Source organism: Lonchura striata, unplaced genomic scaffold (assembly GCF_046129695.1).
Source record: "Lonchura striata isolate bLonStr1 unplaced genomic scaffold, bLonStr1.mat Scaffold_85, whole genome shotgun sequence".
Lineage (NCBI taxonomy): Eukaryota > Metazoa > Chordata > Aves > Passeriformes > Estrildidae > Lonchura > Lonchura striata.
In genome coordinates, this window is record NW_027461188.1 from 2,097,637 (window position 1) to 2,119,230 (window position 21,594).

The following is a 21,594-nucleotide window of genomic DNA, read 5'->3' on the forward strand; positions in this document are numbered from 1 at the left end:
GTTTGTTGTTGCCTTTAGGATATAGGGTTTAGGGCTTTGTTTTTGCTTCTGTAAATACATTTCAAATACTGTTGTTAGATATGTTCTTAGGTATATACTTTCTATAAACTGTTGTTAATACAAATATTCTTACAAATCTAAATGTGTTCTGTATTTTCATCGCTGTTCTTCTGTAAATAAACAACCGTGATTTTTCCCACCCCAGTTCTCTTTCCATTTGCTTCTGGCACAGGCAGTATTGGCCAAGTTGCGGTTTCCACTTGCTCCAGGTTCCCATGGCTGGAGGTTCTTGGGGGAGCTGGCACAGCCACCCCAGGAGTGGTTGTCCCACTCAGAGGGTTCCGCTGACAGAGGTCACTGTCTCCTTGCAGTCTCTCTGGACACACTGGGTAGCTGCAGGGGCAAATCCCAGCGTGCCCTGTCCCATGGGATCCCATGTTGGGACTCAATGTCCCAGCCAGGGTGAGCACTGCTTGTGGCCCTGGGCTCAGCATGGCAGGCCTGGTGCTCACAGCAGTGCAGACTTGAAGCTGGCCATGCACAGCTCCGTGTTTCTCCCAAAAATATCACTGCTGCAGCACCTGGGGTTCCCCAGTGCTTGGCTTTTTTTCCCCACTGCATGGAGGATCACATGGCAGGGCAAAGGATGGATCCCATGTGGCATCCAACCTGCCCTGATCCAGGCTGGGCACAGCCTGATGAACGATGAACACATCTCGCAGGGACATGGAAAGCTCCCCTGAAAACCCAGTTCAGGGAGAGCCTGAGTTCTTTTGTGGCTCTGGGCCGGAAGATGCTCAGGATCTCCCAGGGAGGCTCAGCAGGCAGTAGGATTGTGCCTGGATCTTGCTCTGGACATGCCAGTGGCTCAAGTGAGAGCTGTGGGAATGATTTAGAATGCACTGAGAGGGGCCACAGTCCTGCAAGGCTCTTACATCAGGAGCAAAGAGCAGCCTGGAGGCTGGGGAAGGCTGGAGCTGTACCACTGTGTGCTCATCCCTCACCTTCAAGGGCAGCTGCCCCCAGAGTTGCTATGTATCACTTTGATGGTTCTCCCGTTGGGTGTATTTTGGAGCAGCTGTTATCTGTGGCTTTTTATGGTGATCCTGTGGAAAGCAGCCATTTGCCTGCTGTGATGAACTCAAAAGTAATATTAACTCCTCATTCCCTTTGGTTTTATTTGGATTTTTTAAATCTGTTTGTTTGATTGGTTTGCGTGGGTTTGTTTGCTTCTGGGCTTTGTCGGTTTTGGTTTGAGATTTTGTTTGCTTTATTATAAGACTCAGGTGAAGTTGGCATAGCCAAACTCAAGAAAATGTACACCAGGCTTGACTTTCCAGAAATTACTTTTGGCTGGGTTTAATGGAATCCTCCAGGCTCAGGATCACCAGTACATTGGCAGGTTTTGCTCTGCAACATCAGCTTGCCCAGACTCTGCTCGGTGTTTCACAAATGGAGAAGACAATGGATATTGTGCCAAGCTTCCTTTCAAACAGCCAAACCTGCATCAGCATGACAGAAAAAAAGAAAAAAACAGAGACTATATTCACCAATTAGAGCAGAACCAGTGTCCCACCATCTTGCCCTCCACTCTTATTAATTTTGTACATTGAGAGGCAAAGCTGGGCCTAAAGCTTCCATCTCTCCGTTCCTGATGCCATTTGACTCTAGCCTGGACTCCCCCTGATCACACTGCCTGCGGTCCACGTGGGGCTGGGGATGCTCAGCCTGCAAAGAGGAGACCCTGGGGAGGCCTCACTGCAGCTCTGCAGCACTGCAAGGGTGCCACAAGAAAGACTGGGACAGAGTGTTGCACAGGGCCTGTGGCAACAGGACAAGGGGGGACGGCTTTCAGCTGCAGGAGGCTGATTGAAGTTGGAGCTGAGGAAGCTGCTCTTTGCCACTGAGGCTGCTGAGGCACTGGCCCAGGCTGTGGATGCCCCAGGCTTGGGAACAGGCCTCTGAGCACCATGCTCTGGGGGAATGTTGCTAAGCATGGAACCAAAGGCTCTCTAGCTCAATGGTCATGTCACAATCCATGTCCCATCTGGAACTGCCAGCAGCCAGCAAGCAGCACAACACAACCGCTGGCCCTGGGCTCAGCACACGCTGCACGCTGCTCCTGCTGCTCCTGTCACCCTTCTTGTTCCTGCCCCGATACCTCAGAGCATCAGTCTCCAAAGCTGCCTAAGGCCTGGATTGTGTCATCCATCCCTGCAGGATGCTGACATTTGTCCTGAGGAAGGTACGGTGCCATTCCATGGAGGTGGATCCCCCCAGCTGCCTGAGTGGGCTGGAGTTCTGGGGGGATGGGGTGGGACAGGGACCCCACTCTGAGGTTTTGCTACCTCTGCAGGCTGTGGCAGGCAGAGAGGACAAGATGGAGGTGGACACACAGGCTGATAGAGAGGAGGAGATGGAAGTGGAGGGAGAAAAGACAGGAGAGGAAGAGATGGAGGTGGACACACCAATTGATAAGGAGGAGGAGATGGAGGTGGATGGAGGACAGACTGGAGAGGAAGAGATGGAGGTGGATGTGGAAGAGGAAATGGATGTGGACATGGAAGAGTACACCGAGGACATGGATGTTGATTAAAAAGATGAAGAGGAGGCCATGGTCCTGGGATGAAGAGCGATGCCAGCAGCAGGACAGGCATGTGGTCCCCACAGGCAGAGTGGGTTCCCTGCAGCCGTGCTGGGGCGGGGCTGGGCTGGGTGGTCTCTGCTCAGGCCCGTGGTACCCAGTGCATTGGATTCTGGTGGCCTTGCCCAGCCTGTCCTGTGCTTGCTCTGGGCCACACAAGCCCCATGGCAGTGCCTGGGGCCCAGCCCCCAGACCCAGCCAGCCTCAGCTCTGGCAGCAGAGTCCCCCTGTGCCAGCCTGGGGACACACGGAAGAGCCCTCTGTGCCTGACTGCAGTGACCATGGCACCTGCTTTTCTTCCCGGACTGATGGAGATCCCGGACAGAGATGGCACCTTTTGTACATAGTTTTTAGAGTTTTTTGCTGCCTTTAGGATATAGGTTTTAGGGCGTTGTTTTTTCTTCTGTAAATACATTTCAGATATTGTTGTTAGATATGTTCTTAGGTATATACCTTCTATAAACTGTTGTTATTACAAATATTCTTACAAATCTAAATGTGTTCTGTGTTTTCATCGCTGTTCTTCTGTAAATATACAGCCGTGATTTTTCCCACCCCAATTCTCTTTCCATTTGCTTCAGGCACAGGCAGTATTGGCCAAGTTGCGGCTTCCACTTGCTCCAGGTTCCCAGGGCTGGAGGTTCATGGAGGAGCTGGCACAGCAACCCCAGGAGTGGTTGTCCCACTCAGAGGGTCCCGCTGACAGAGGTCACTGTCTCCTTGCAGTCTCTCTGGACACACTGGGTAGCTGCAGGGGCAAATCCCAGTGTGCCCTGTCCCATGGGATCCCATGTTGGAGCAGGGCTGAACCTGTGTTGTCCTGCAGAGCCTCATCCATGGCTATTCCTTGGGTAGCCCCAGTGATAGTAAAAGGGTTTTTAAATCTTAGGGTTTTAGGTTTAACAGGAAAAATAAGCTTAGTAGGCCCTGGAAAAATAAATACCCTAAGCACCAGAAGATCTTGTACTCGCTAGAACTGCACCTGTGTATCTAGTACATGATAAATTATAGAATAGTTAGATGTGATGATTGTTTAGTAATTAAATATAATTACTCTTTAATCATTAGAATAATCATGAGAAACTGTGGTCAGGGACCTAAGAAAGATCACAAGAAACTCATGTCAATGTATATAATAGAACAATATAATTTTAATAATAAATATGTGAGTTATGTAACGATAGAATATAAAATACTTTCAGCTCGAAAGCCATGTTGGAGTCAGATTTGGGTCTGTACCCCTGACTCCCAGCGCTCTTAGTAAATCACCTGCATATAATCATATCCCGTGATTATGTGTGTTCCAGAACGCTAACACCCAGGCCAGCCAGGGTGCACTGGGCTGTGGGCAACCCCTGTTCCTGGGCATCCTGAGGGGCTGGAGCAGCCTGGAGGCAGCCTCAGCACAGGGGCCTTGGTCCTACATGGACCGAGATTTCCTTTGGTGCCACGTCCCCGCCCCAGACCACTGTCCTCAGCCTCAGCTAGCTCTCCTGCAGGGTGAGTAGGGTGAGTGGAAGCACCCTCTGCTGTACCCGGCTGGGCTTTGGAGAGTGCTTTGTGGGTCCTGAGGTCGCTGCTGATTCCAACGGCGAGGAAATGAGGAGAGACACTCGTTGGGGGCAAAAATCCGATGTTTATTGAGGTCCTTGGGTCCAACAGCACCGGAGGGGGCCAGCCAACAAGTGCAACTCGGGGGTGCTGGCAACATGTTACATAGGGAGAGGGCGGGGGGGCCGATCAGCCAGTGGGGAACAGACAGGAGTGACTCTTGTGGGGATTGACATCTGGGGATCCAGTGAGGGATGGGCAGGGTAGGGGTCCCAGGACCTCATCCAATCACTCGGTGCCCTGGATGGAAGTTTCCAGAGGTAGAGGAAGGGGCACCGAGTGACAGACAAGGCACTTGGAAGGGGGCAAGGAACTGGCTTGGCATTTTCTAGGGAAACTGACACTTGGGGAAAGGCGGGAAAACTCAGGGAGAAACCAATACAGTATGGGGGTACACTGGAACAAACCATGACAGAATAAAGATGTAATAAAACATATAAAACCGCAACTCCACAGTTTGGTTAATAAAATTGTTAGAGAGATGCCCCTGCCCCAATTAAGGTGCTAACAAGACCAAATCCAAAGTGGATTTTATTGAACAGTAAATGTGAGGTAGAGAGAGACATGGAAAAAGAAAAGGGGAGACAGCAAGGGAGTGACAGGGACAGAGATCTCCCCTGGGGCAGGGCAAGTGTGACATTGTCCCCTGTGTGCGTGGCCTTCCCAGGGTGGGGGTTTTACACCTGAGCCAGTTTGGGTAAGGGGGGTGGTGTTCACCCCCCACCCCGAGCAGGGATTGCCTCACTGTTTCAGGTTACAATGTCAGATGTAACCAAAAGTGTTTTCAGTCCCCATCTCCATAAACTGTTATCAACAGGTGGGGCAGTGTTCTTTATCTCTTCCATGGCTCAGCCCTGATAACGCCCTGCAGGGGCCATCTTCTGTTAATGGGCCATTGAGTGTCACTGCAGCACTGATAAAATTACATCATCCCATTGTGGGATGCTCCGCCCAGGGGGAGGAACCAAGCATTCCTGCCTGGATATAATCTCACCATTTGCAACACCACAACCACCTTGCCTACTGGATTCCCAGAGGACAAGAGCTCCATAACCACCACTGGACCTTCAGAGGAAGACCAGACCCTTCTACAGGATCACTGCTTTAACAGAATCACGTTCATCACTCGAGCTGGACTGCAGCCACAATTTCATCAGACTGCTACCACCACCCTGATTATCAGGGTGTCAGGTTATATCCTGACTTTGTCAGATTAAACCAGTGTTTCTCTATTATTGCCTTGATTTTAATTTTCTTATTCAATTGTCATTCTGTCTTAGACTCTCCCTGGTTTGCCTTCAAACCAGTACAAAACTCACTGTGCTTATCCCTTGTTTTCTTCCCAAAACAGGATTTTCCCATACCCAACCCTTTGCCAGATGGAGAAGGCTATGAGGAAGAGGAAGATGCCCTGGGACACCAAGGCAGGTGAGGAGGAAGTCAGTGCCCCTTTCCCCCTCTCTCCTGCTCCATCTCCCAGCTCAGCCTGGCCCCCTGCTGCAGGACAGCCCCGCTGCCGGTGCCCTCCTGCCGGGGACGCACTGGGGGGATCTCCTTGTCCTTCCCTGTTGCACGGAGGCAAATCCCATCCTCTCCTTGTCCTTCCTCCCCCAGAGCAGGAGCTGCGGATGGAAACCAGGAAGGACAAATCCCTGCAGCAGAACCTCATGGAAGAAGCCATTTTGAGCAACTCCACAGAACAGGAATCCAACAGGGAGGAAAATCCCTGGAGATCTCACAGGAGGAGGGGCTGCAAGCCCAGCCCAGGATGCTCTGAGGAGGAAAGACCCACTCTGGGCCAGGAAGGTGGGCAGAGCTTCAGCCAGAGCTCGGAGCTGGTGGTCCCTGAGAAGCTTCCTGATGGGGAGAAGTCCTACAAGTGTTTGGAGTGTGGGAAGAGCTTCAGGCAGAGCAACAATCTGAAATGACACCTGATGATCCACACCGGAGAATGGGCCTACAAGTGTGGAGAGTGTGGGAAGGGCTTCGGTTGGAGCTCAGAACTCATCAGGCACCAGCGCATCCACACTGGGGAGAGGCCCTATGAGTGTCCCGAGTGTCAGAAGAGGTTTCACACCAGCTTTGATCTCTTCAAACACCAGCGCATTCACACGGATGAGAGGCCCTTCCGCTGCCCCGACTGCGGGAAGGGCTTCAAGCGCAACTCTCACCTTGTCAGGCACCGGCGCATCCACATCGGGGAGAGGCCCTACAAGTGTCCCCAGTGTGGGAAGAGCTTCACCCAGAGCTCTGACTTGACCAAACACCAACGGAGGCACCGGTAAGGGCAACCCTGCGAGTACCCCAACTGCAGGAAGAGCTTCGTGCTCTGCTCCAGCTCCATCCCCCACTGCAGGACCCACATTGGGCACAGGTCTGGTGACCCACATTCCCTGTGATCCATGTTGGGAACAAACCTGGCTGCTTCTCCTGTTGGTTTGGCCCTAATTTTCCTCTGATTCATCTTTATTCTTTAAACACAGCCAAAGCAGGGTTAAATTAAAGAAATTGATCAAAAATATCTGAAGTCCCACCATTTCACAGGAGTTTGAGGGGGAATTTAGGATTTGGGGATGGATTCTGTGTGGAGTGCCCCTGTTGCTAAGAGGTAGGAATTTGATCTCACCCTTCTTGTGTTGTTAACAACTCCTCCCTAGACCCAAACCCTTACTCTACCCCTGGGATACCCTATACAAACCCCACGGCCCTGCCTTTGCCCTGCCTTTCGGGGGTAAGAAATGGATTCTGGAACCAAGACCTGTCTCCTTTGTTCCTGCTGCCGGCAGCTGCACCCTCCCTGAACACTCTGAACTCAACTTCTGGAGAATTTGTGGGTTCTGGGGTGATCTTGGGCAGTGTTCTCCATCTCTTTGCACTCCAAAAGCCAAGAGGGATGGATCTGTCACCACAAAACCACTCAACCCCACTGAAAACAACTGAATTTTAACCTATAAAGGCACAATCCCACCTCAAATTGCTTGTTTCCACCTGAAAAAAACTCAATCCTACACAAAGCTCATTCAATTCCACAGCTGCCAGGGTGAGATGGGGTTGGGAGGAGATTGGGAGAAGTGGGATCTCAGTTTGGAGTGGTGGGATGGGGATTGTGTGGGGCTGGGTGGCTGAAATGTATTTGATAGCAAATAAAACTTTCAGAGTTACTGATTTCTGTCCTATTCATTTTCAGTCAATTGTGTTTGCAGAGTGGCTCCTTCTCAGCTGATTAAATTCATATAAAAATCCCTTTTTAAAATCATCTAACTCAAACAATCTAAAACCTAATATCCAAACAAAACCACCCATCTACAATTAAGTTTTTTAAAAATAATGTAACTTTTTTTGCATACTTAAGGATGTTATTAAAGTTAAATTATTTGCTTAAAATGTATGATAAATTATAGTGGTGTGTTTTTTTTGTGTTTAGTAAATTTGTAATTTAAAATGTTTTACTAAGGTGTGTTAGATTGTATCTTAGTTTTTTGGATATTTTTTATCTTAAGTCTATTAGATAATGAGTTTAAACTTTCAAAAGGTATTTCTTGGTATATAATTTATTTATTTATATTTATTGGTAATGTTACATTAATAGCCATTGTTGTTTTGGGTTAAATCATTATTGGATTATTGTAAGTAAGAGTTGAAATACTGATGTTTCAATTTTTTTTTCTATTTAATTTTAATTATAATTTATTGATTTTATGATAATTTGTTGATAGAATAGGAAGGAAATTCAAAGGCAGGAACATTTTTTCCTGGACAGGAACTGGAATTCCAGACCCTGGGAGTGTGTCGTGGTTTAACACAGAAGGAAGAGGGTCAAGCCAGTCAGTGATTGGGGTTGGATATTGGCACTTGGGGTGACCAATTGAGGCTGGACACGCCTCTGAGAACACAGAGGGGTTAAAAGCAGAATTCCCAGGAGAACTCACTCTCTCTGGTTCTGGTCAGGGCGCAGTGCAGCCTCTCTCCTGCCCAGCCCGTGGCTGGGTGGGGAGGGGAAGCCCCACAGCCTGACTGAGGTAAGTCCGAAGGGTGGAGGGGATGGAACCGGGCTGGCCCCCTGCAGATGGAAGGGTGGAGAAATCTGGGATGTCTGCGTTCCCCCTCCAGAGTCTCTGTGGAGAGAGAGAGAAAGAGACAGCAAGAGCGGGAAGGGGAGTGGGAGGTGCCCAGCGGGGGAGCTGGAGCTCTGGGCAGAGAGCCCGGCCAGCTGGACGGGGAATTTGGACATTTAATCCCTTCTTGGATGATGAAAGCTTTGTGAAACATTATTCCTCCTCAATTTGAAAGAGAAGAAAAGAGACAGTCTGGGGCCTGAGATGTAAGAAGGAGAAATTCTAGGTGGGAGGAGATGATGGAGTGGTTTTTGGCTAGACTTTCCCTTGTTAGCCATAGACTGAACCAATTTTCTCCTCCAGGAGAGAGACTGTATTTTAGGAGGATGCATGGTAAAGCAAGAGACCTGTGTCATGGTTTGACACGGGAAAAGAATTTTTTCTGGAAGGAAGAGGTCAGTTTGGATATTGACCAATTGAAGGTGGACACGCCTCTGAGAACACAGAGGGGTTAAAAGCAAAATTCCTGGAGAACTCACTCTTTTTTTGGTTCCGGTCAGCAGAGAGTGCAGACCTCCCCTGCCCGGCCGTGGCTGGGTGGGGGAGGGGAAGGCCCATGGCCTGACTGAGGTAGGCCCAAAGGTGGAAGGACTGGAACCAAGCTAGCCTCTGCAAATGGAAGGGTGGAAAAAATCTAAGATGTCTCCGTTCTTCCCCCAGAGTTTCTCTCTTGAGAGAGAGAGAGACAGCAGCAGTTTTTGTCAGCAATACACCACGGGGAAGCAAGGTGTCCAGCTGCTGTGATAGTTGCCGGAGTCTGGGCATCGAACCATCCTGGAGAGTTCAGACTTTTAACCCTTCCTTGAGAAATGAAAGCTTTGTAAATTTTCCTTTCCCCTCCTCAGTTTGAAAGAGAAAAAGAGAGACACCTTAGACCCTGGGATGTTAGAAGGAGGAATTCTAGGTGGGAGGGGGACAAGGAGTGGCTTTACCTGGACTTTTTCCATGTTAGCCACAAACTAAACCAATATTCTCCTCCAAGAAAGACTGTATTTTAGGAGGATGCCAGAACAAAGTCAAGAGACCTGCTTCAGCTGAGAAAAGACAGAAGTGGAGTGAACAGAGAAAAAGTTAGGGGGTTTGTAGTGGTGCCCCTGTCCTCAAAGGAAAGAGAAGAGAAGAGGATCTCTGTTCTTAGACCCCTGGCCCCAGGGGAAAAATGAAAAAATAGGGGGAACTGTGGTCCCAAAAAATAAAAAACTAAACTGTTGTTTTCTCCCCTCTTGGCAGGGCATCCTTAAAAAGAAAAAAATCCTAAAAGCAGTCTGTCCATCCATGCATTGGTGGTAAAAACACTGTGCATGGAAAGGAAAAGGTTCACCATAGCAAACTTTTCTCCGGGCGGTGCCATGTGTGACATGGAAACACAGGATGTAAAGCTGTGTTTTCTTAGGGGGGGTCTGTGGCACAGGAGAGACTCCTGTCGCCCTCAAAAAGCTGAATATCGATTGTCTGGAGGGTGGAAACCTGATTGGGGTCCAGATTGTGTCTCACTGTAGTTTGTTAGAGTTAAGTAGTAGAAAGAGAAATGCTTTGCAAGGTTTTAATTTGATCTTTGTGTGGTTTTTTTCCTTTTTTTTTTCCTTTTTTTTCCTTTTTTTTTCCTTTTGTAGTAGTAGCTTAATAAAGTTTTTTTTCTGTTATTAAGCTTAAACCTGCTTTACTCTGTTCTAAATTCCACTTCACAGCATTCAAGGAAGAAATCACATTTTCATGGGGGCACTAGCATTGTGCCAGTGTCAAACCATAACAACCTGCTTCAGCAGCTGAGAAAAAGACAAGAGTGGAGTGAATAGAGAAGAGCTGAGGAGGGTTGTGGTGATGCCCCCTGTCTTCAGAGAAGAAGAAGAGAAGATCTCTGTTCTTGGACCCTCAGCCCCAGGGGGAAATGGGGCGCGACTGCGATCCCAAAAATGAAAAACAGAACTGTTGGTTGTTTTTTTTTTTTTTTCCCTCTTGGCAAAGCATCCTTGAAAAGAAAAATCCTAAGAGCAGTCTGACCATGGAGCAGTCTGTCCATGCATGGTGGTGAGAGCACTGGGACATGGAAAGGAGAGTGTCACACTGGCAGATTCTCTCTGGGTGGTGCCATGTGTGACATGGAAACACAAGAGGTGGCAGCTGTGTTTCTTGGGGGTCTATGGCACAGGAGAGACTCCTCTTCCCTTGATGGACTGAGTATTGATCCTCTGAAGGGTGGGAACCTGATTGGGGGTCCAAGTTGTGTCTCACTGTGGTTTGTTGGAAATGGGGGGAGCGAAAAGCAGTGTTTTGGAAGGTTTTAATTTTGGATTTAATTTTTCTTTTCTTGCTTTTTTCATTTTATAGTAGTAGTAGATAATAAAGTTTCTCCTTTGTTATTGAGCTTGGCTCTACTCTGCTCTGTTCCTGATTGCATTTCACAGCAATCATTTGTGGGGTTGCATTTTCATGGGGACGCTAGCATTGTGCCAGTGTCAAACCAGGACACAGGGGCCACCTGACAGGTCCAGCTGACCTTGGAATGTTGATGGCTGCCTTTCATCAGCCCCTGGAGAACTGGGGCTCTGTGCTTTCCTTCCTATGGAAAAGAACCATCCATCTTTCCAGGTGCTCATGGCAAAAATGTATACTCCCCCTGAAAAATTCCCTATATGCAAGGGTTCTCCCAGGAAAAAGCTGCCAGGACAGACAGCTCTGGCTGGCCTTGGCCTCTGGTGGTCACCTCTCATCTCAGGGAAGACTTGAGGAAAATATTTGAACAGGTTTGGCAGCTGGAACATAAATGAGTCTCTCATCCTCTGAAAAATTCAGATGCTCTTCTGATAAAATGTGTATTTTTTTTCTCATTGTGCATTATGCATGAAATATAATTTTCAGCAAAAAAAATATTACTCTTATCACTCTCCCAGTGTTATCTGACACAGAACACCTCGTCTACATATGGATCCAGGTCATCTGTATAAACAAACACAATAAAGAATCCAGCAGGAATTATTTGTCTCTGCTCCCATCTGTCACATCTCCTCTGGAGCTGGAGGTGCAGCCCCAGCACTTGGGAGGGCTCAGGGGGCCACAGGCTCAGCTCCCACACAGAGAACTTGTGGACCTTGGATGATCTCCCTGCCCCTGCCCGCTCAGCCAGGCTGAGATGGACACTGATGGTTCCTGTGCCAGGCTCTCCCAGCCCAGCCCAGCTCCCTGCCAGCTCTGCCAGCTGCCCTGAGCTCTGGGCAGCACCAAGGGCCTCTCCCCAGCACAGCCCAGCCGGCTCTGGCCCCACAGCTCTGCTCAGCCCAGGCTGCTCTGGGCACTGCCCCACGGCCTCAGCCCCTGCCAAGGGCACAGCAGCAGCTGCAGCTCAGCCAGGACTCAGCCCCACCATGGGGGAAGGGGCCTGGCCAAGGCCAAAGGAGCTCCCTGGCTGCCCTGCTCCCCTCTGCCTGAGGTGCTGAGAGCTCTGCAGCCCCTCCTGCCATCCCATCTGCCCAGGCCAGCACAAGAGCCCCGGCCCTGGGGCCCTCCAGAGCTGCTCCTGCTCCAGGCCCAGGGCCCATCCCAGAGCTGGGGCAGCCACAAAGCTGTGCCCATTTCTGCTCATTGCTGCTCTGATGGGGATGGATCCTCAGCCAATTGGAGTCTGCTGATGAATTTTCCTACTCCAGAGGCCTCTTCTTTCTTGAGTCTTCAGTTCAGGAATTCAGTGAGATAAGCTCATAAATATTTGTTCAAAATGCACGAAAAAGAAAAGGTCCTGGGAATATATTTAGTTTTCAATTCTTCTGTGGTTAATGAAACAGATTTCAGAAGTGTATTCAAAGTGAATATACTGTATTGAAAAAAATGCAGAGAGAGCAGTTTTGTCCTGATTTATTTTCCTGCTTATAAATTGGTATCAGCAATGTCCAATTGATATTGACCCCCAGCACCTTCTAATGCAGTCTGAACAGATATGAAAATCAAGATTCTTCATGTCTGACAATCAAAAACACTTTGTCCCAAATCCCTCCCCACTATATTCTGAGGCATTTCTGAGACCGACAGGAATCAAGGACTCTGAGAACAGAGGAAAATATTGTTATTCTGTGGTGCCCCATGGAACCAAGATCCCAGGTGACACAGAACGATCTTGTATCACCAGGGCTCCATTTTGACACTGCAGCACCAAGGAATTCATTGTGGCACTCTGAGGCCATTGTGACCCTGCAGGGCCTTGTGGAACCATGCAGAGCTTTGTGACAGAGCAGGACCTCGTGTCATGATGGGGTCATTGTGACCCTGCAGGGCTCCATGGAACCAAGGGCCCTGAGCTGCTCCTCAGGGACACGTGGAATGAAGGAAACACGTTGGAAACCGTGGTGGCCCTTGGGACCAAGAGGCCATTGTGACACTGTGGGACCAAGGAGAGCATTGCTGCCCTGCCAGACCTCATGGAACCAAGGATCCCCTGTGACACTGCAGGGCCTTGGGGGACCACGGTGACATTGTGACACTGCAGGGCCCAAGGATCCAAGAGACTCTGTGACACCAAGGGGTCCCATGGAACCAAAGGGACATTGTGACACTGGGAGGCTTCATGGAATCATGGACACCATTGGGACACTCTGAGGCTTCATGGAGCCGTGGTGACAGCAATCTGGCTGGGAGTCTGGACCTGCTGGAGGGTAGGAGAGCTCTGCACAGGGCCCTGGACAGGCTGGATCCAGGGCCTAAATCCAACAAGGTGAGGTTTAACAAGTCCAAGTGCCGGGTCCTGCACTTTGGGCACAACAACCCCTGCAGTGCTACAGGCTGGGGACAGAGGGGCTGGACAGCAGCCAGGCAGAAAGGGACCTGCAGGGACTGATGGACAGCAGGCTGGACATGAGCCAGCAGTGTGCCCAGGTGGCCACGAATGCCAATGGCTCCTGGCCTGGATCAGGAATGGTGTGCCAGCAGGACCACAGCAGGGATTCTTCCCCTGTGCTGGGCACTGGTTGGGCAGCACCTCGAGTGCTGTGTCCAGTTCTGGGCCCTCCAATTTAGGCAGGACATGGAGGGGCTGGAGCATGCCCAAAGAAGAGCAACAAGCTGGTGATAGGTCTGGAATACAAGTCCTGTGAGGAGAGGCTGATGTTGATCCTGGAGAAGAGGAGGTTCAGAGGAGACAAGGAGGTGTCAGGGCACAGGTGGGACTTGATGATCTCCAAGGTCTTTTCCAACCTTGCTGATGCTGGGATTCTCTGAAACCACCCTTGGAGCAGTTGCAGGAGGAGCTCTGGGCCTCCTCTTCAAGCTCCAGCAGTCCAGGTCCCTCAGCTTCTCCTCACAGCCCCAAAGCCCATCCTGTCAGTCCTGCAGAGCCTCTGCAGCTCCTCCTCACTTCCCAGAACAGGGAGCCCCACAGCCAGACACAGCAGCCCAGATGTGCCCCCCTGGCCTGGGGTGCCTCTGGCAAGGGAGCAGCACCAGGTACTGCAGGAGCCTGCAGACAATTCCTGCAGCACTTGTGGAAGGATGTGGATGGATGATTCTGCTCCCCAAGGGATGTTCCCAAGGTGCCAAGTCAGGAACTACAATGAGGAGTGGGGCCAGAGAGGAAAGGGCAAACAGGGATGGGCTGTATGCAGGGGAGGGAACAAGGATGGGCAAGAGGAAGAAATTTGTATCAGGAAGAATAAAGAAAGCAAAGGTGAAGCCAAGGAAATGCTCAGGGCAGTTTGGAGGTGGCTGCCAGGCAGCCCTGGCTTTGAGCAGCAGCGTCTGCAGTGGGACAGGATACTCCCAGCTGATGGGAACAAACTTTCTGGCTGGCTGCAGAGGCCAGGACAAAGCTGAGTGGTTTCCCTAGCATCCCCCAGCCCTTCCTGGCTTCAGGGGCTGATGGCATTTGTGCTGCCTCAGGTTCATGTCCCCACAGCACCAGCATGGGGCTGCTCCCGCCTGCTGTGTGCAATGCAAACAGGGGCTGCTGAGCCAGTGCTGCCGTGTCTGTGCCTGCAAGGATGCGGCACCTCTGTGAGCTGGGGGAGAGGCCAGGGCTGCAGAGGGGGGATGTTGTTGGCAGCTCCATGAGGACTCTCTGGGACACTGCCCTGGGCTGTGCAGCGCACTGGGGATGGATCAGCCCCTGCTCTGCTGCTCCTTCCCGTCTCCCCCAGGGCCCTTGCAGAGCACCAGCCGTGCTGTTTGCCCCCAGCCTGCCCACGGCCAGCCTGGGGCTGCTCACGGGGGTTTTCTGTGCTGAGCATTGGCCTGGCCGTGTTCCTGAGAGAGCCTGGGCAAGGAGCCTGGAGCCCCCAGGCCCTGGCCTGAGGCGTCAGTGCTGCCCCAGCAGTGCCCATGGCCTGTCCCTGCTGCAGCCCCGGCACTGCCACCCCCAGGACTGTGCCCGGCCCCGAGAGCACTCAGGCCCTGCAGCAACACCAGAGCCACCAGGGCAGCGAGGCAGGGCCACGGGAGCAGCACTGGCAGCACCAAGTGCTGCTGCTGCTGGGCACAGCTGCTGTGCCAGCACTGATCTGCCCCAGCTCTGCACACAGACATTGCTGCTGCAGCTCCAGAGAAGGCAACAAAAGGGCCTCTCTGCAGAAAACTCTGCTGGGACATCCTTTAGTTCCTTGAAAGCCACTGAGAGCACAATCCCTCTTTGAACACAGTAGGTGGCCAAAGGGAATGTAGAGAAAATCAAAATGGGAAATGGCACAAGGAATGGTTTTTCTTTGAGGAAAATATGAAAAAATTAAAACAAAGGGTTAAAGCAGCTACAAGCACATGAACAAAAATGACCATAAATTACTGCTAAAATGTGTGATTTGGAGAAATTGGCTAGCAGTTTAATGTTTCTGATAGCATCCAGTCATCAGTCTCCTCAATGCAGCCTTGAGCTCCTGGTTCCTCAGGCTGTAGATGAGGGGGTTCAGGGCTGGAGGCACCACCGAGTACAGAACTGACAGGGCCAGATCCAGGGATGGGGAGGAGATAGCAGGGGGCTTCTGGTAGGCAAACACTGCAGTGCTGATGAACAGAGAGACCACAGCCAGGTGAGGGAGGCAGGTGGAAAAGGCTTTGTGCCGTCCCTGCTCAGAGGGGATCCTCAGCACTGCCCTGAAGATCTGCACATAGGAGAAAACAATAAACACAAAGCAACACAATGATAAACTACCAGTAACCACAAGAACCCAATGTTCCCTGAGATAGGATTTGGAGCAGGAGAGTTTGAGGATCTGTGGGATTTCACAGAAGAACTGGCCCAGAGCATTGCCATGGCACAGGGGCAGGGAAAATGTATTGGCTGTGTGCATGAGAGCATTGAGAAAGGCACTGGCCCAGGCAGCTGCTGCCATGTGGGCACAAGCTCTGCTGCCCAGGAGGGTCCCGTAGTGCAGGGGTTTGCAGATGGACACGTAGCGGTCGTAGCACATGATGGTCAGGAGAGAAAACTCTGTAGTAGCATAAAAAACGAAAAAAAGAATTTGGGTTGCACATCCTGTGTAGGAGATGTTCCTGATACCCCAGAGGGAATTGTGCATGGCTTTGGGGACAGTGGTGCAGATGGAGCCCAGGTCGCTGAGGGCCAGGTTGAGCAGGAAGAAGAACATGGGTGTGTGCAGGTGGTGGCCGCAGGCTACGGCGCTGATGATGAGGCCATTGCCCAGGAGGGCAGCCAGGGAGATGCCCAGGAAGAGGCAGAAGTGCAGGAGCTGCAGCTGCCGCGTGTCTGCCAGTGCCAGCAGGAGGAAGTGGCTGATGGAGCTGCTGTTGGACATTTGCTGTGGCTTCACGTGGGAATCTGTAAGAAAAATTATTATGGAATAGCTGGGTGTGGAGAGAACTTTAAATATCCCAGCACAGCTTGCTGGCATTTTGCCCCCACTGCCTGCCCAGGACTCTCTGCCTAGAGCTGTCCCTGCCAGCAGCTGCTTCCCTGTGCCCAGGGCTGAGCCCTGCCAGAGCTGCCAGAGCCCAGCCCAGCCCTGGGGGCTCAGCTCTGCCCTGCAGACCCCTCCCAGCTCAGGCACTGCCCAGGGACAGATCTGGCTCTGCAAGCTCTGATGGTAACATCAGAGCAATCCTGAGCAGGCTGGAAAAAGCACAAAGATGCTGCATCTAAGGGGCCGTGTGTTGAATTCTGTTACTGCCTGGTTTATTTAGATGTGAAAAAAACTTTTCTTTTTCTCAATATGAACTGAGAGATGCATATCTATGGGGAATTCCCCATCCAGGCAACAAAGATTAGTACATAACAATGCAGAAATTTCCCATTTATGCAGATCTTGTCTTGCTATGCTCCCTGTATAATTTATTTGGAAAAGTTGTGGAGTTAAATGCCATGCTGGGAACAGTCCTGAACAATGCAGCATCCTCACCACACAAGGAGAACATTCCAAGATTTACCAGTTGTCTCCTTCCCCCCAGATCTTGTCCCCCAGCGCTGGGAGCAGCTCCAGGGCCGGCTGAGAGCTGTCCCTGGCAGGCAGCAGAGTCCCTGGCCCAGCACAGCGCCCTGGGCTGCAGGACCCTGCTCTGCAGGACAGCCCTGGGCACCCCTGGCTGCTCTGCACAGGAGATGAGCAGAGAATGCACTCACAGGGGCTGTGGGCATTGGCATGTTCCAGCTTTAGGAGATCTCTCCAGGAGCTGCAGCTGCATTGTCCTGCAGCCAGAGGTTCCTGTGCCAAGGGCTGGCAGTGATTCTGCCCCAGGCACTTCTCAGCCCCTTCCCAGCCCTGACTGATTGAAGCTCTCTGTGCCTCTGTGCTGTGCCCGGGCTGGCTGCAGGCAGTGCCCCAGCTCTGCTGGGCTGGGAGAAGAGCTGCTCAGCAAGAGAAATGTGCTTTTGAAGCTCTGCTTGGTTACCAGGATCACCCTCTGTGCCAGGAGCCCGGCCCAGCTCAGCAGCACAGACACAGCACAAGGACTTTAATGAACCTCTGGGGCTTTGTGCTCAGCCCTGAACATCAGGCCCTGAGAGGGAGCTGCAGAAACCTCTGCAGAACTCCAAGTCGCAATCCAGCTCCAAAGTTTCTGGGACTTTTAATGGGTCCCACTGAGGGACACGACTGAGAAAGTGTCCCCAGGCCCCAGGCAGAGCAGAGAACTGGAGGCACTGATGCCAGGTGGGGACAAAGAGAAGCCAAGTCTTGGTGCCCTGGGGCACAGCAAGGTCTGTGCCACCAAGGGCTGTGAGGAGACACCTTGTCCTGAGGCCCTGGGGCCTCCTGGCACAGCCCCAGCCAGGCTGGGCACTGTCAGCCCCTGGTCCTGCCCTCAGCTTCCCCCCCTAGCCCACATCCCAGTGGCCTCAAGGATCTGCTGGAAGGAGTCCCTGGGGAGCCTTGGTCAGGAATGGCTCTGGGGGCTCCTTCATGCTCCCAGGGACTGCAGGTTTTTGGAAGGACTTTGGATTTTGTTTTTTCCTTGGAGTCTCTGAGCGCTTTGTGCAATCATGGCCTCCAATTAACTGCTTTAATTACTCCCTGGCGAGGCTTTGTCAGTAACAACACTCAGTGGGGCCCATTAATGCTTCAAGGTACTTCAGTTCTTTTAAGGTACTTGGTGTTTCCCTTTTGCTACAGACTCTGTGAGAGGTTTGTGCAATCATGGCCCCAATTATATGCTTTAATGAGTCCCTTTAGAACTTTATACTGACACTCAGTGGAGCTCATGAATACTTTTAGATTCTTAACTTTTGTAACGTACTTTGGATTGTCCTTTCCACATTGAGAGTTCTTTGCGCCATTTTCAGTCTCTGAGAGGTTTTTGTGCCATCCTGGCCTCCAGTTCCCTCCTCCAAGGACTCTATGAAGAGTCTGTGGTATAGATGGACCTTTGTGGGTCCCATTAATGCTTTAGACTCCAACCACTTTCGGGTTTTCCTCTGACTTTGACTGCAGGAAAGGTTTGTGCAATCTCCTCTCAGGCCCTGAGGTTCCAGGGCTCAGCTCCAAATGCACCACGGGGCTCATTAGGGTCAAGCAATTCCTTACAAATTATGGTTCTGCCTTGTTTTCTCTCTGCTCTGGTGCAGTTCATCAGGAAGTTTCTGTAGTGGTTTTGGTTCACCGTTTTGAGATTTCTCGGCCAATGCTTCAATTAGTGTGGTGTGTTAAGTGTTGGCTAATTACCAGTGCACTCACTAGAATATACTTACTCATTTCCTGCTATGAGATAGGATTAGGAGAAAGGCCAAGTAGGCTCAAAATTTTAAAAGGGTATAAATAAAATTGTATTAACAATAACTAAAGAAGGAGTATTAAGAATTAGAGGAAAACTTTCAGAACACTTCCTCTCTCCATACAACCTGACAATGTAAAGAGACAACACCTAAAATTTTCCATCAGTTTACCACCTCTAAAATAGTCTTTCTTCACTTCACTTATGGAGAGAAGTTCTTCCTGTTAATGTTATGGAGACTTCTCCACAAGAAAACAGTTATCTCATGGCTTTTCATTTCCACAAATAGAAGCTGCCTGGAGAAATCTGCAGTTGTGAACTCCCTCTCATCTTTTCCCACCTTTTCCCACAGCTGTGCTTATGGGCCATGCCAAGTTATGGGATATTAATTTCAAGATGAGCTGTTTAAGAGCAAAGGTTCTCTTCATCTATTTCTGAAATCATCTTCATCTCTGGGAACAGAGGTCTTCTCTCCCTGAGGGCACAGAATCTCATCATTGTTCTCCCTTTCTCTGTTCAAACCTCTCACAGGAGATCACAGCTACTTCAACATTCGCTTACTTTAGCATGGAGGCCTTTGCTGAAACAAGTAATCTCCCCATACTTTTCAATGTCTTATAGAGAAAAAGAGTCTGATGTATCAATGACATCCTTCTCCATAGCTTAACCAGAGTATTCCAGCCCCAAGATCAAGGCATCTCCTCATCCCTCCCATCTGGGACTCAACTTCCCCTTCCCTGCTCTCGGTGTGTTCATGCTGCTCCTCTGTGTGCCTGCCCTGTGTCCTTTTCACTCACGGGAGGGAGGATGGCAGCACTGGCAGAGTCAATATCTCCCGGGGCTGCAGATGGTTCCGAGAGCCCGGCCGGGCTCGGTGCTGGCGGCCGGAGCTGTTTTGCCATGGAGGTTTCTGCAGCGGCTGCGCTGGGGCTGTGTCAGGCTGGGCCGCGCTGGGGCAGGGCCAGGATCTCAGCAGCCAGGCCAGAGCCCAGCAGCAGCACGGCCGGGGCCGATGGCTTCTCCTGCCCTGCCCGCCGGCTGCGGGCGAAGCCCAAGGGCGGCAGAGCCTTGGCCGAGCCGGCCCGGCCCGGGGCTGCTCCTGGGGCCCGGCGGATCCTGGCCGGGCCCGGGCTGGCGGCGGGGCAGGGCTCGGCAGGGCCAGATGTCAGCACCCGCAGCCACGGCCCGGCCTCGGCCCCGCGGCCTCCCCTGCCCTGCCCGGCAGCCGATGGCGCCTGGCGGCTCCCTGGGAAGGGGCCCGGCCCCACGGCAGGAGCCGCCCGGCCCCACGGCCGAGACGGGGCTGGGCCAGCCTCGGCACCTCTGTGGGGCCAGAAGGGAGAGAGACCCAGCCAGGCTTTCTCATCTCTAACTTGTCCATATGTAGTGGTCATGTGCCCAAGCCCCCAAAACCTCACATTGGGAGATCCCTGGGCCCTCTGCAAGGTGTTTTCTAATAAAAATATTAAGCTCATGGTCTGTGAAAATTACCAGAGGACGGGGCTAACCCATCCTGTCTGTCCTGGCCACTTTTGTCTGGGAGCAATCCTTGGATATACAGACTTTAGGAGGCCACATTCTAATTTTGGCCATGGACCATGGACAAGACCATTTCTTTTCCACAGGAATGAAGGAACAGAGCCCCAGTGTTTCAGGGACAGATGAAAGGTGACCACCACAGTGAAAGGGCAGCCAGACCTGGCTGTTCTTTCCTAAGACATAACCTTGCATACAGGAAATTGTTTAGGGAGAGAACCAGTTTTGGCAATGGGCATCTGAACACAGACAGTTCTTTTCTATAGCAAGGAAAGCACATAGCCCCTTTGCTTCAGGAGCTGATGAGAAGCAGCCCTTGGCATTCCAACATCAGCCAGACCTGTCAGGTGGCCCCTGGGAGGCCAAGCCAGCCAGATCTGTTCCATGTTCCCTCGCTTCAATGGGGTCCCTTGCTTCCAGGAGGCCCTGAGGTGTCACAAGGCCCCCTTGGTGACACGGGGCCCTGAAGGGTTGGAATGGTCTCCATGGTTCCATCAGGCCCCACAGAGTCATAATGGTCTCTGGGCCCATGAAGCCCCACGGTGTCACCATGGCCCCTTGGTTCCATGGGCTCCAGTGGTGCCACAATGATCCTCTTGGTTCCATGAGGTGCCCACAGTGTCACAGTGATCTCCATGGGAAGGAAAGAACCGAGACCCGGTGTGGCAGGGGCAGCCACCAGAGGCCAAGGCCAGCCAGACTTGACAGCACTGGCAGATTTTGTCTGGGAGCAACCCTTGGATATAGGGAATTTTATAGGTGGAATCCCAATTTCAGACATGGACACCCAAAGTAGAAGGATGGTTCTTCCATAGGAAGAAAAGCACAGAACACCGGTGTCTGAGGGGCAGATAAATGGCGGCTATCAGAGGCCTAAGGCAGCCCGACTTCTCTGTCCTGGTAGCTTTTGTCTGAAAGCAACCCTTGGATATAGTGAATTTGGGAAGTGGAACCCCAGTTTCAGCCATTTCTGCGTAGATAAGAAGGACAGTTCTTTTCCATAGGAAGGAAAGGACAGAGCCCCAGTGTTTCAAAGGCAGAAGTGAAGAGAGGTGGCTCTTGAGAGGCCAAGCCAGACAGACCTGTTTGTCCTGGCAGTTTTTGTCATGTGAGAGATCCTTGGATATATGGAATTTGGGAGAAGGAATCTCAATTTTGACCATGAACACCTTGAGAAGAAGGATGGTTCTTTTTCATTGGAAGGAAACCACTGACCCCAGCGTTTTGAAAGCAGGTGAGAGGCATCCCCAAGAGGCCAAGGGCAGACAGATCTGTCTGTCCTGGCAGATTTCACTGGGAGCAATCAATGGATGTACAGAGTTTTGGAGGTGGAATCTCAGTTTTAGCCGTGGACACCTAGACAGGAAGATGAATTCTTTTCATTAGGAAGGAAAGCACAGAGCCTCAGTGTTTCAGAGGCACATGAGTGCCAGCCCTCAGGAAGTCAAGGCCAGCCAGACTTGTCAGTCCTGGCAGCTTCTGTCAGGGAGCTATCCTTGGATATAGGGAATTCTGGAGGCAGATGCCCAATTTTGGCCATGGGTACCTGGTTGA

The 21,594-nt window shown here is 51.3% G+C and overlaps 2 protein-coding genes across 2 annotated transcripts in view; one reads left to right on the forward strand and one right to left on the reverse strand.

The window, feature by feature from the left end:
* The window catches only part of LOC144248770 (uncharacterized), a 261,668-nt gene that overhangs the window by 139,591 nt on the left and 100,483 nt on the right, over nucleotides 1–21,594 (forward strand). Inside the window, 1 exon segment of the mRNA XM_077790763.1 lies at nucleotides 6,168–6,313. Within this exon segment, the coding sequence (XP_077646889.1) occupies nucleotides 6,168–6,313 (146 nt within the window).
* LOC144248761 (olfactory receptor 14J1-like) lies at nucleotides 9,072–16,164 on the reverse strand. Its single transcript, XM_077790753.1, has 2 exons — nucleotides 15,179–16,164; nucleotides 9,072–9,151 (listed from the first exon to the last, which is right to left on the reverse strand). Exons 1-2 carry the CDS (start codon nucleotides 16,095–16,097, stop codon nucleotides 9,072–9,074), a joined length of 999 nt encoding a protein of 332 aa, XP_077646879.1. The 5' UTR covers nucleotides 16,098–16,164.